At 42.1% G+C, this 15,005-nt stretch overlaps 1 protein-coding gene across 7 annotated transcripts in view; it reads right to left on the bottom strand.

Moving 5' to 3' along the window:
* Positions 1–15,005, bottom strand: part of PHLDB2 (pleckstrin homology like domain family B member 2) — a 128,989-nt gene that overhangs the window by 49,227 nt on the left and 64,757 nt on the right. For all 7 annotated transcript variants that reach the window (XM_065853654.2, XM_065853644.2, XM_065853663.2 and 4 more), the window contains 2 exons: positions 14,175–14,284; positions 9,484–10,829 (listed from right to left, as the gene is read on the bottom strand). In XM_065853654.2, the coding sequence (XP_065709726.1) occupies positions 9,484–10,829; positions 14,175–14,223 (1,395 nt within the window). In that variant the 5' untranslated portion in view covers positions 14,224–14,284. The remainder of the gene's footprint in view (positions 1–9,483; positions 10,830–14,174; positions 14,285–15,005) is intronic.

Genomic DNA, 15,005 nt, shown 5'->3' with positions numbered 1-15,005 from the left:
AACAGAGATACATAAATTATAGTGCAAGATGAAAAATCAAAAGTAACACGGAAGAACTTAAAAAATTAAAGTACGCTTCACAGAAATGAATAGCTACTTAAATAAGATGCCCTAACACTTATTCATCTTTTCAATGTAGAAAATTTTAATATTGATATTGTTTATTCAGTTTGTTGTAACCATACCACCTTTGCATGTATACATGTCCAGTGAGCTCACTGTATGAATCACTAATTGTTCCACTTCATACTTAATGCTATATTGCTACCAAGTCGCAAAATATCACACAGATTCTAATTTCTGATTTTTTTTGGATAGTTTGTTAACTTTTTTTTTTTTTTCCTTGGGTTGGGGGAAGGGTGGAGAATTAGTCCACATTTTGAAACACACTGTTTTAGGAGCATTAACAGAAAATGAGGTATCACATCTAAAACACAACAGATGTCAAAATAAATAGAAGTGGGAGAATTTTTTATTTGCCAGTTCATTCAAACTCCCTATGGATTCATACCAACATTTCAAACTCGAGAATGGGAATGGCTGTGCCAGTTTGACCTGCCATGCTTCAAGTTGCTATAAACATTTAATTCCTGAAGAATTTCTAGATCTTTATGACACTTTATAAAAAGTACCAGGAAGCTACATTTGTTTTATTTTAGTATATGCATGGCTTCCTGCAACTTTTATTTCAGAGGAAACATTTTTCATTTTTAAGAGGTCATGCTTTTATGTAATTTTATGTTTCTTTTGCTAAAGAAGAAAAACAATGTGAATAAAGAATTGCTTACCATAAGCCTATTCAAAATTCTGCTGGAAAAAAAAAAGACCACTGTGAGAGTTCCATGCTTGGCATTAATACCGGCACTAATGATCTCATTTCTGATTTCTAGGAAATCCTTCTTATTTTTAGTAGCATTGAAAAAGCAAGCCAAAAAAACCCCAAATCCTCAGCCTCCTTCCCCAGGAGCCACTGCAGGCATATGCACTTTCCCAGTTCTACCTGGCATTACATTCGCAAACAGGACTTGCAAAGCAGCTATTCCTAACAGTCCCAACACTCCCCATGCCCAGCAGCAAGTGATACCAAGGATCAGGCAAAGCAGCTCAGGCAATGCGTTACCTGCCCTTTCCCTGCAGAAAGCCGCTGGAGTTTTATGAAAATTTAACACCGGTTTACAAGCACTCAGCTTTTACACAGCTACCAAGAGATTACCCGGTTCTATGTATTACACGTTCACATCACCCGCAGTTAAGAGCTGCATTTCTGAGCTGGAGACCCCATCTGAACCCATCCGTTTCCAAGCACTACCCAACCGAGAGAGCGCTGTGAGACAGAAATTTTGCCTTCACGTAGCTTATTTCCAGGTTCTCACTGCAGGTTTCCTCTGAAGCCTCCTGTAATGGCAGCAGCAGGGACAAGCTGCTGGAATAGCAGAGCAGCTGTGGGGCAGCAATTGCAAGCTTGTATTTTCCACTAAATGGGTCCAGCAGATCCTGCAGTCATCCTTCAACCCCAAATGATAGACATAATTATAACTCCCCAAAGCCTTGTTCCCTCCAGGCAACCACTGCCAGACCCTAAGCCTCTTCCCTTACCCCTCCAACGCTGCTATCCTCCCACTTACTAAGACTTTTGGCCACGCATCCCAATTCCTAAAGCGCTGTGCAAGGGCTGGCTGGGATCACCGGTAATTACACAGCTCTCCCTGTTGTGATGGCACCGCGTCGGGCCCTTTCATACAGTCCTCGTAATGGTTATGGATGGGAAACATGGCATCAGTACATGGAGCCCCATCCTTCCCTGCAACAACAGGGGATAGCAGGGCTCTGCCAAGCCTCCATCCCTTCAATAATAATAGGAAATGGCAAATTTCAAAGCACAGCTGCTGCTCATCCTGGCTTAAGCACTCAGGTCAGGGGCTCTCACTGCAAACCTGCCCTTTGCTGAGCAGTCAAACAAACAAAAAATATATATATATCTATATATATATATTCTTTCCCTTAGGCTCAGGAAAGCTTAAAAACTGCAGGAAAACCTCTGCCAGTCTTAAAAAAATCCTGATGAACTTTCAGACACATGGCAGAAATAACGATATCTCTCACTTCTATTCTGACATGTGCCAAGAAGCTTACGGACAGGAAGCTCCGTGGTTATTTTATACGCCCTATTCTCATCATTTCATCTTGGCCAACTCATCCCAGCTCCAGCACACCTGCATTTAACTGTTTCCAGAACAAATTTCTGAGTCAAGCAGCGAGCAAGGAAAGCACCCCTGCAATGAAAAGTGCAAAAGCCGTAGCGCATGGAAAATCCAGTCAATAATTTTGCAAGAAATACCACACAAGTTATTTGTAACACCGAACACAGCAGAGGGGAAAAAAAGGTACGTCAAAAGGAGGAAACTGATTTAAAATTGGCTCTGATGGGAGGGAGGGGTGCTGAATCAAGACTTGAAAGCCTTTCAGTGTATTTCCCCATAAAACATCCTTTCCAACAAACTAAAACATCTCCATGTATTTTCAGTGGAGCTCTTACCTGCTAAAAAAAGGGGTACACAGGTCTTGTGCACTTTCTGCCTGAGCAGTTTCACCACTCCTGGTGTTGACAAAGCTCCACAGCACCTACGGATGGCTGCAAATTTAGGTGCTGAAGCAGAAGGGTGGGATAAGGGGATAATAACCCTCCTTTGTTACTGATTAACAATGACATTAAGAGACCTCCCTGGCACACTGTAAAGAAAAATATTCCAAAATAGCAGAGATAAATACCTACCACTTTTTTTTGACAGCAAACCTGTCAGTGACTCCTGGATTTGTTCACCTGCTGTATGTCACGTATATGAATTTTACAAATGCAGAGAGGTGATGCTGTATCTAGATATTAAGACAACACTTGGTTAATCAACTGTGGCAAGCAGGAAGCTTTTTAGATAAGTGCCACTAGCAACTGGATAACCCCAGATTTCATTAAATATACATGTGCAGTCTGTCCTTTGTGACCGACACTAATGAGAATTATGGCTAGTCTGTGCAGCCGGGGCTCCCTTTGCCTGAAGAAGAGGCTGTTGCTCTTTTCAGCTACCAAACAGCAGCAGTTTTCCACTGTTGCTCTTTAAAAACCTCATGGGCAGGCAAAAAAACAGCTTCACAGCAAAAGCTTAGAGCAGCAGCTGGTCAAAAAGGATGGGGGAGGAAAGAAGCAGAGAAACCAAGGAGGAAAGCAGCAGAAACACCCAAATGTTTCTTTCCCACAAATATATCCAGCACCCCACTGAGGAGAGGCAGGAGAAAAGTTTCTCTTTCCTTCCTGCATTTCTAGTGAGCTGGTGATTTCACACCTGCCAGATACTGAGAAGCTTATTTTAAAGCGCAACTTGAACTGGGTCTTATCACAGCTCGCCCAACTCTTCTTCCCTTTCTGTCCAGTTTGCATCAGTTTCTCAATTCAGCCTCATCTTCAGCCCTTGCTGTTGCTATAATTACTCTTTTGGCCCTGAGGTTACCCTTAGTAGCAGGGAATTCAGAAGACATTGCTGTAGCTCATGCCCGTCTCTCAGCAGTGATGTGCAGAGGCACCTGTGCGAGGCAGCACTGGGAGCAGGGGACCATTGTTGCAGGGACCAGGCTGGAACATCTCATCCTTACCTTCCCAGAGCAGGCACAGAAGAAATGAAACGGTAGAAAGCAGAAGAGATCAGTGGCAGTGAGTAGAGCCAGACTCCAGGGAGGAACCGAGCAGAGGACTTTCTGCAGAATTAGCTGCCGATTCTGCAGGAACGCATTGGGCTTCTGAGGAAACACCATTGGCTTCCAAAATATCAGTGCTGTTCAAAGCAGTGCCCTTTTCCCCCTACAGTACCTATACGGATGCTCCTTTCAAATCACAGAATGTTGGGGATTGGAAGGGACCTCAAAAATATCATCTAGCCCAATTTCCCTGCTGGAGCAGGAACACCTAGATGAGGTTACACAGGAAGGCGTCCAGGCAGGTTTTGAATGTCTCCAGAGTAGGAGACTCCACAGCCTCCCTGGGCAGCCTGTTCCAGTGTTCTGTGACCTTTACTGAGAAGATGTTTCTTCTCATATTAAAGTCGAACCTCCTGTGTTCCAGTTTGCACCCACTGTCCTTTGTCTTACCATTGGTTGTCACCGAGAAGAGCCTGGCTCCATCCTCCTGACACTCACTCTTTACATATTTATAAACATTAATAAGGTCACCCCTCAGTCTCCTCCAAGCTAAAGAGATCCAGCTCCCTCAGCCTTTCCTCATAAGGGAGATGCTCCACTCCCTTCATCATCTTTGTTGCCCTACGCTGGACTCTCTCCAGCAGTTCCCTGTCCTTCTTGAACTGAGAGGCCCAGAACTGGACACAATATTCCAGGTGTGGTCTCACCAGGGCAGAGTAGAGGGGCAGGAGAACCTCTCTCGACCTACTAACCACCCCACTTCTAATACACCCCAGGCTGAGGGCAGGAGCCTGGAGACTAGAGCTCCGGTGCCAAACTTAGATGCTGTAAATGCAAACAGGACTCCTGAATTGTATTTCTTCCTGGCCCATATAATTCATTTGCATAAAACATATAGCTGCAATAACCAAGTATATGTAATCCATGCTTTGGATTATTAAAGATCCCACAGAAATGTTTTAGAACATAATTAAAACTGAATATTTCTGAAAATTTATTGAATCATCAGTCTTAGTTATATTCTGAGGGGTTTTTTAATCCTATTATATGGCACTTGTTCATTTACTAAACCAAACTGATGTTAAGCAGCAATTCTGTAACACTATAGAGACTGTCAAATACTAGTGGTGGGAAAAATTGCCTTGATCTAGCCTTTGTCTACTTGGCTGGGATTCCTTTAAGAGGTAAGTCAGTTACACTTTTACATACTGCTTGGGTACTTTATGTTTAAAGGGTGTATAAAAAGACACTGTGCCAATATAAATTTATAAAACACGTATATGAGGTTTTTCCAAGCTGTATGGGAGATTTACATAAGCTCTATTAACTATAATTTTAAAGCACTACCACCTTGAAAATTCCAAAGTATTTTCATTTCATTTTCCCCTCACATGAGCACATATTACTAAACTGTAATGAATGAATATCGTGCACAGGGATACTCTGTATTATTTCCTACTTGCTGAATAAACTTAATGAAATCCAATACTCTTCTGACTGTGGAAAAAGTAGACTATGGAATAAGCTCCTTGAATTATATTATTGCTTGTTCAGGCGTCGGTTGTATAAGCTGAAATCTCTTCCAGCACAATTCCTGCATCTAGTAAAACTTAATTAACAAGCTATGTTTACAGATTGTACAGACAGTGGGACTATGGAAGGTATCACATAGATACTGCACATGTAATTTTTAAGTACCTACCACCACCTAGAGGAAATACATTGTACTGCCTAAAAATACAGCAGTAGAAAAATCAAGCTCAGGGCTATTCATATGAGCAGGTATCAAAGAAAACAGATGGCCTTAACATATATCTGACTGTGTTGTCTGTGCTGTTCCACCTCCAGCCTTCTCATGGGCTGAAGAGAAAGACTGCCTTTCAGTTCCTGCAGCTACCACAGCTGGGCTTTTATTTCAGGGAAAAAAGAGTGAGATTTAAAAAAAAAAAAAAAAAAAAAGAATAACTGAATCTTATTGAATATTCTTATATCACAGTGATTTTTTTTTTCCTTGTTTGTAAGGCTCTTGTGCCAGCTTCAGCAATAGCTAACTGGAGACTGGAGTAAAGCTTGTATAAACACCCCCATGCTAAGATGCAATGTCCAGTCAGCTGGGCTGGAGAAGAGGCAGCAGCAGATTGTGACCCACCAGCTTGCTTGTTCAAGCTCCAGGAGCAACCTTGTGCCATCCCCCAGCACCCACCGGTTCCCAGTGCTCAGTAGAATGGGAACTCTGGTTCTCCCCTGCTCCTCAAGTCACAGAGGAACAGGCTGGCAAAACACCAGTCTTCAGCTAGTGCGGGTGAACCCAGCCACAAAAGGCAAACCAAAAGGACAGAGAGAGGGAGAAACACCAAATCCCACACAAGCACACACACATCTTTCGCTTGGTGCATGAGACCGAATTACAATTCACACATTTAAATCATTCCAAAAAAATCCCCACAATTTGTATTTTCACTCTCTGCACCATGTTTAAAATTCTCTGTTTACTTCCTTAGACAATGACAACAGATCATTTGGCAGTACCAGCAAAAATGCAAACTTCCAGAGGAACCTCTTGTCACTTGAAAAGCAAACTAAGCACAGATAAAACTCATAGAATAATTTATACAGAAAATTAAAATAAAAAAGTGAAAGTAAATGATGAGGCCAAGGGCAGATACTAGGTCAGACAGCATGTGCATAGATTTACTAAAACAAAAACAAACACCACACATCCAGAAGTGAATATCAGCTACCAAACACAACACCCTAAGAGCCCTCTGTGCCAGCAGGATAGCTATAGGGGCAGAGTTGGTGCAAAGAAAGATGCTTTCCACTTCATATCTGGGCCATAGAGCAGTCTAATCCTCTAGAAAGGAGGCTTCTGTTTCTGATGGAATTCTCTGAGCAGTCCAACACTTTTCTTCTGCCTACCTTGCTTCAGGAGCAGAGACGCTGACACTTGTGCATAGAGGGCCTATGTTCCCCTGCCATTTACCTACCAGCTGCTCAATCTGAACTTTCAATCAGCACTGAAAACCCAAAGCACACAGTTTTGCTATCCATGAGTGCTGGGTTTTTTTTTATTCCCACCTTCCTCCACCTCCCAAAAAAAGGAGAGACCTGAGCAGATCTCGATCTCTAACCTTTGTCCATCTCCCTTTACACAAGGCGAGACAAAGCTGCTCTTTGGAAGCTCAGGCTGGATATACGAAGACCCTGTTTGGACAGGCTCATGATGAGATCCACAAAGGACAAAAATAAAACAAAACCAAAACAGGACAGGCCCTAGTGTACAAAGAGCTGATGTGCAGATTTATTTTTAATATATTCTTTCTTCCTAGAGATCTAAAAACCTATTTATGACATTTTTCAGACTCTCAAACCACTGGAAGGAGTCACTCTCCTGATATTCAACTCTTCCACTACATAACTCTAACAAAAGGGAAAAAAAAACATTTAGCAGGATCCTGAACAGAAGATGAACTCCAGCAAGAGGAAGTTCCTTCATGTTCAAATTATATGCAACACAGGAAACTTCATTATTTTTTCAAAAACTTTAACATGCTTGGAAAAACAGTAGGCAAATTCTTTTTTTAAATAATCAGGACTTGAAGGAAGTATCATCCGGCAAGAAAATAAATAGCGGGGTAGGGGGAAGATAGTCATTAAATCTAAATAGAAAGTCAGAACAAGTTTTAGCTTTACTGAATACTGAAACAATCCCTTCCATCCTCCAACACACACACACACACACACACACACACAAAAAGCAAGCAGCGCTGCTCTCTTTGAAATACAAATACACTCCACTATGTTGTCTTTTATGACTGATTATCTCAGGTTTTACAGCACTACTGTCTGGAAAACCCTCTGATAAGAAGCAAACACCTCTTTGTACACACAGAACTCCAGGGCCAAGGAGAAGAGCGGAGGTTTCCAAAGGGAGTGGAAAAAAGGCAGGGAGAAAGCAGCAGGAAGAAAAGAGAAACACATTTCTGCCAACGCTCCCCACTTCCGCATGCATAAAGCCATGGAACCTTTTCCGAGCTGCCCAGCCATTTCCCCTCACGGCTGGCACTCCTTGCCTCGGGGAGCCCAGCCCCTGCAGCCTCAAGGGGAGCCCACAGAGGTTTTGGGGGGTAGAAAGGGCAAGGCAGGGTGGGGGCACAGGCCCTGACACCCCCCGAGACAGTAGAAGAGCAGGATCCGCTGCCCCCTTGCACCTGCACGACAACTCTACAGCCCTGGCTCTAAGCAGGTAAAGATGAACATTTTCACATATTGCAAACCAACAGCATGTACCTTACTGAGTACAGTGCTGAGAGGATTATGGATGATTGGATATTAGGAAAAACTTCTTCACAGAAAGGGTTGTCAAACACTGAAGCAGGCTGCCCAGGGAAGTGGCTGAGGCACCATCCCTGGAGGTGTTTAAAAGATGCATGGATTAGGTTCTCAGGGACATGGTTTACAGGTGGACTTGGCAGAGATAGGTTAATAGTTTGACTTGACGATCTTCAAGGTCTTTTCCAACCAAAATGATTCTCTGAAAAAGCAGGCTCTTGCCTGTGTAACAGGCTCCTCACCAACTTGCGTCAAGGATGTAGGTGGAAGGGGAGGGACGGACCTAAATGGGTTACAATCCTACAGCTAAACCTGCTCGCAGGTGGGACCAGTGGCCCAGCACAGGCACCGGACCATTGCTCGTGGTCTCTGATGGGCAGCTGCTGCTCCTGCATCCTGCTGCTCCCACATCCCACCTCCCCACGGCTTTTCCCCCTCACCTACCTGGGAAGTGGACTCCCCTGCAGGCTCACTGTCTGTAGGCAAAACAGACAGGTTTAAGAGCATCCTATTCCCACTTTGATCAAATCCATAAAGATTTGAATTAAAGCACACAAATTTCAAATTAATGGCTCAAATCTAAGATTCAGTAATACAAATTAGTCCATCTAATGAACCCGGTTTCTATGTGGACAATAAAATCAGTATGATATGACTGGATGTTAACAGGGTGAGACTGACTCTGCAGCCACTGCAAAAACTTTTTTCAAAGAAGCACTGAATGTACTCTCAGGGAAAGTTTCAATATGAAACTGTTTCAACACTCTTTGTGTATTCTGAAGACCATTTTTCTCCTACACAAAAGTTGTTTTAATAATATATAAATTACATTTTACTGTCAAGTTTAATGCTAAGCTGAAGCAGTATGCACTGCTTTATGTTGATTAGAAACAAAGAGAGAAACTGCCACTTCCCTACTCTCCATTTCAGGAGGGGGAGAAGCAAGGAAGCCTATATTTTAATGAAAATACTCAAAAGGAAAAAACACAACCAAGCAGACAAAACTCTGGTGATGGATGTTGAACTCACAGCAATGTTTACCTGACTCCACAGCACACAAAACTCCAAGCAGCTTCTAGCAGAGACTCACTTTTTTTACCCACTTACCACAAAACAGTACCATCATCTAAAACAAAATGTGCTGGCTTCCTGCAGTGCAATTTGTGAGTTTTTATGTACGCAGACATTTTAACAGAGCCCTCAGGATGACCAAACACAGTTTACATGGGTTCCAACATTTTTTTTTGAGATGGCTGGATGGTATTATCTATCAAAGCTGTTACAGCAGCACACAATTTTGGCATTAGCTTCACGGACTGCAACAATAAACAAGGCATCTGAAGTAGACAACACATAAATTTCAAAGCACAGTGCTTTGCTGTACACTCCTGATGGCTATATCTAGGATGGACATTGTCCACATGCTAACTGCTGTGAAAAACTAAGAGGAAAAGAAAAAATTACCAGCCGTTCCATCTCCTGCTCCCGAAGCCGCTCTTCCCTCTGCCTCCTGTGATAGTCCATCAGGTCTTCTCTTCCCGAAATTGAGCTAATGCTGTTCTTCCGCTCTCGCATGGACGTTTGCAGTGAGTTTGGCGTCTGTCTGTAACTTTCCAGATCTGGATCATCAAGTTCCACAGAACTATTGGAAAGGTTTCTTCGGGCAGAGAACGACCGGTCAAAATCCACAGGGGAAAAAGAACTACTGGGACTTGTTCCTGAGAGTCCAAGTCTATCAAAGTCATCAGGAAGATATGGGGAGGAAGGTGCTAAAAGCATTTTCTTAGCAATTCGAGGGCTTGCAGGAACATTAAGAGTTGAACTGACATAGGGATTATTCCCTACAGAATTTGCATGTGGTGAAACCCCTGAGCTGCAAGAAGAAAAATTTAGGTAATTATCAGCATCTAAAGCATTCTGAGGTAGATCTTTTTCTCCAAGTTTTTTCCTTTTAATATTACCCAGAGAGCTTCTGGGGGGCAAACTTAATGGCACCAGCTGGCTTTCCGTTGATTTATAAAGTCTGGGTAGGGAACGACTGTACATTCCCATATGACTTAGAGATCCACCAGAGTACTTCCTAGGCCGTGAACCCAGGTTCTCCATCATCACATCCTTGTGTTTAACTGGTTTCATGTGAAGGGCCAGGCTGTCCTCAACATTCATCCTCCTGCCTTGCTTTGGGCTAGAAGGCATGCTGGCTGCCCCTGAATTGCTAGCAGGTGAAAGCATCAGCTCATTCCCCGAGCTTCCATTCCACATGGTCAGAAGAGAGCCCGAGATCTTCCTCGTCTCCAGCATTCCCGGGAAGTAGACATTGTCATACGATTTGTTTTTCTGACTGTACTTTGAGTAGTGAAACTTATCCATGTGTCCAAAGGATTTTTCATTTTCTCTGCTTGCATGAATATCAAAGTCTGTCCTTCCTAAACCGTATCCGCTGAGGGATGGAGACGTGCCCGATACAGAACCCAAATGCTTTACAGACATACTTTTTTCTGGAAGATATGGGCTTTCACAGGGGAACTGCTTGACTCCTTGAATTTTGGTAATAGAGTGTGCACTTTTAACACTGGAGGAAGGATGGGGTTTAACTGGCAGAGGTTGTGAAAGGGTTAAATAAGAGCCAGCATAGTCCCCATTTGTTTTAAATTTGAGAGTTGATGAATATTTCTTCGGGTTGAGGTTTTCCATAATATCCTGGAGACCATTTTCAAGGGAATTTGCCACAGAACCCTTTCCCAAACTAGCATTTTGTAATTCCATCTGGTTTTGTGTGTGGCTATACTCTGCCATAATCTTACTGGAATCTGTAAGGAAGAGAAAACAAGAAAAAAAATTTTAGTAAATAAGTAAGCAGCCTCTTCCATGTGCATGCCTGCACATTAACTCGGAAGTAACATTTTTTCTAATAATTACTGTGCTTATAATAAATGTGTCTCAGATCATTAAGCAAAGGAGGGTATGTACAACCCTCCCATCTCCATTTTCGCAGAAGATGTAGACTGGAAAAAAGCAGAGATATAAGGACATCACTGAATTCACACTACAAATCAGCAACACAGTTGGAAAGAGGCTAACGTCTTTCTTTAGTGTCCCATCTCTTGCAGGACTCTGTGGCTCAGCCTTTATAATCCTGAGCCTCCTAGGATGTCCACAAAGTAAAGCAGTATTGCTGTCCTCATGTTTTACAGCTGAGGAAGTGAAGTGCAGAGAGAAGATGAAAAGCTAAGAGCAAAGAACTGAATGTACATCTCCCTGGGCTCAGGATACAGAGGGCAAGGTACTGCTCTGGACCACCTCTTCTTTTAACCTGTGCAGCTACTGCACCCAAGCCCCAAAATACCAATAAGCTCAATTCAAAGCTCTGGAAGAGTTTGTCACAGTTGTGCTTACACTGTGCGCTGTCGTGCAAAGCTTCATGGTAAAGTACAAAACTGAGGCACATTTTTCAAGGTGTTTCAGCTCAGTGCTCTTAAAATACAAAGTTGTAACTGAATCTGCAAAGAGCACTTCAGTTAAAAGATAGCCTTAAGGAACTATGACACGAGACCACATGACTTCATTCAAAACAACAGAAATCACATGACCATTAGAAAAACTGACAGGGGTGTAAGGTTACATGTCTTAAAGTGTGTTCAGAATTATAAATTATATTCTGGAAGAGGACATTGACCGAAAAAGCCTTTGCTGTAGTTGATGTTATTGCTGAATTATGTGTGCAGCTCCAGCCTGCAGCTGAGTCCTGCTTCGCCAGAAGTAGACACAGGATTTCAGCTCCTGACAGCGTCAGTCACTGCAGGAGATAAACAGGACCCCCAGCAGGCTTGCACTGAGACCTCAGCTGATACAGGAATGGCACCATTAACATGCACAGCAGCTCCTCGAATGTGCTAGGCCGTGCTTTGAACTAATAAGCCATTCTTCAGTGTCAGTTTCTGCAGTGCCAGTGAGTGTTGCTCCTGAAAATAAGGGTTAGATCTGGGATTTACTCTTGGCTCAGTCACTTTTCACCTGTGACTTGAGCCACCTCATGAGAAACCTAATCTCAGCTTGTCACTCGGCAGGAAAACCTAACAGCTGCATGTGTAAAGTGCCTTTAAAATCCTTGGAGGCAATACTTTAACCCTCTTGCAAGTACCACTTCAGACAATTATACAAACCTAGACAAAAAACTCCCATTCCTGCCTCCCATCAGAGCTGACATGATCCAGTTCCATTGAAGATCATGAGGTTCAGGTATCTAGTGGAAGGTGGCAGTGCATTCTTTGAGCCAGTCCTCATTTCTGGGACCCTCCTTGCTAACAGGATAAAAAAACCCTAGAACTCGTTACTGTCTGGGGCATTATTCAATAGACCTCTGGTGCACAGGCTTCCTATATGCCACCTGTGGCAAGTCTACGTGTGTAATAGCACATTCTCCTCAATTCTTAAGGAACAAACCTGTAAGTTTCAGAACAAAGGTAACCATCATTAATAAAGTAATTGAATAGGCAGAAGATAAAAGGAGTCTGCATTAAGGTGGGGGGGAAAAAAAAAACCAAGTAATATCAAACACCTTCTTAGCCAGCCTAGTAGGCCTCGCTAAGCATGTGTTAATTACAAACTCTGCCAGCAGCCAAAAACATTAACTTGCAGCTTCAAAACCAAGCCTCAGGTTTACTGCTACACAGAATTTAATATTTTTATGCTGACTGAGATTTTATTTGCTGTAATTTTAACACGTTTGTTATGATGATACAACTAAGCTGCCTTTGAACCAGTAATTTCACAGAGCTCTCCATCAGACCATCATCACTGTGACCAGTGAAACTGGAGTTTCTTATTATTTGACATTTTACTTGACATGTTTCAGCTGTTTTCACAACTTTTGATCAACAGCAATGGTGAAATTCAAATGAATAAAAGAAGGAACATGACCCACGTTCAACAGAACTCTTGTCAGGACAAGACAAAATCATCTGGAAAAGATAAAACATTCATCATACCAGTGGTGTTATAAGGAAGAACAAGCTGTAAAAGTTATTTAAGAGCACAGCTATAAAGCACAAGGTACATGCCTTATATACTTGTCAATTTCCATCCTCCCCTCTCTTTCTCCTTCCCTCTTCCAAATATCCCTTGAAAGCTAATCACATATCAGAATTGTACTGTCCAAATCATAACCTGAATGCAGCTGAAGTTCAAATGTTTTTGCGTAAATTCCACTGACTACCACACAAAAAAACTAGCAGACACATTAATGAGACATTAATAATTGTTTATTATTCTTCACACCACCAGTAGGGCACATTTAATTCTACGAAGACTGGATGCTTTTGCCAAAAACAGAGTTAGCTCATGGAAACTTTCAGACCTGTTCACCACAGCAGTGAAGGGTTCATTGTACTTGAAATGCAAACAAGTCCAGTAAGAAAAGGTCACAATATCTATGTGAAGCCACCCGGATTCAACTTTTCTCTACTATACCTTATGCTGGTTCTTCTGTGTTTTCAGTTCCACCAACCCAGTGCCCACAATCATACAGTTAAATCCCAACTGGACTACAGCACATATTTAGCTTAACCATAGCTGCTTCCCACAAACCAGATCTTGTTTGTCTTGTTTATTTTTAGGGTAATGTTTGGGATTCAACTTCATGATTATGCGAGGATGCGTTACACATCCTGGTCGACATCGCCTTCGTGTGCAGCTATAGCGACTGTGGCCAGGAGCTCTGGCACATGCCATGCCTCGAACCCATCCTGCATCCAGGTCAGCCTCAGCTTTTCCTTGGTCACCTTCAGCACACAGCACAAGGCTCCTCTGTCTGGCAAAGTATGTGCAGCCTGGAGCCACAAAGAAGGAAATCTTCCCTTTTTTTTTTTTTCTTTTTTTTTTTTTTCCTCCTCATTCCTTTTCTTCCTTTCCTGAGCTGTTTAGCTGGAGGTCACTGATATCTATTCCAGCCAGGCATTAAACTGATGGGGGAGGGCTGGCTGTCTGCAGCATACCCAGCAGCCTTATCTTGGCTGGTAAATGGAGTTAGACATGGAATAAAAACAGAGCACTGATCTTATCCATATGTCAGGAGAATTAAAGGACCAAAGTCAATAACAAATTCTGAAAGATCTCAGTACATTTAAAAACAAACTTCATTTTTATTATTTGATTACCTGATCCAACATTCTGAAAGGAGGAGAGGTTACTTCTGTTCGGCATCATATTCGTCTTCTACAGGATAGTTAAAACAACACTAATTCAAGTTAGCGAGGTAAATTTTGACCTGCAAATAAAGTAACAAAAGAAGTGTTAAGAAATGTATTCAGAGAACACTTTTCAAGTGTGTAATATAGACAAAAATTGGCTTTTCTTATGGTCAAATTTCCAGAGACAACTTAAAGAGAAATATGTAAAAGATATTTGGAAAGAACACTCCATGTTTAACATGGAGACTGTGAAAAAAACTGACTGCAGTTGTTTTATTAGTTTAAAGGCTATATCTACGATGCTGACTCTGTGAAGGCAGTTACTAGTCACAGATCCCGAGTTTTGTCTGCATTCCTGTGGCTGCCTTAAGAAATCATTAACAAGGTTGGACTTTCCTGCAGATTTTATTTTTGAAAGTCCATAGCTCACTTTCAGCCCACACAACACCAGCATCCTGCAATCACAAAGAAACTTATGCAAAAACAGGTATGTGATCCAAAACACATAAAATGTTTTGGCGTACAATGATTTCTGAGGTTCCAAAGAAGCCAGACTAGGAATGCAAAGAGATTCTTTAAAGTTTATTAAAAAAAAAAAGAGGTTACAAGATAGACTTGGCTTAAAAGAAACACCAAAATTAAATCCCAGCCACTAAAGGCTTAAATTAAATCAGAATCCAAATAGAAGATCTCAAGTGAGTTCCTCTATTAAAAGATTTTTTTTTATAAATACACACATCTGTTTTTAAAAGGTCGACAAAAAAGCTTTAAAAAAATTGCATCAAGTTGACAAAATTA

Source organism: Patagioenas fasciata, chromosome 1, assembly GCF_037038585.1.
Source record: "Patagioenas fasciata isolate bPatFas1 chromosome 1, bPatFas1.hap1, whole genome shotgun sequence".
NCBI lineage: Eukaryota > Metazoa > Chordata > Aves > Columbiformes > Columbidae > Patagioenas > Patagioenas fasciata.
This window is presented reverse-complemented; position numbering and strand designations above follow the sequence as displayed.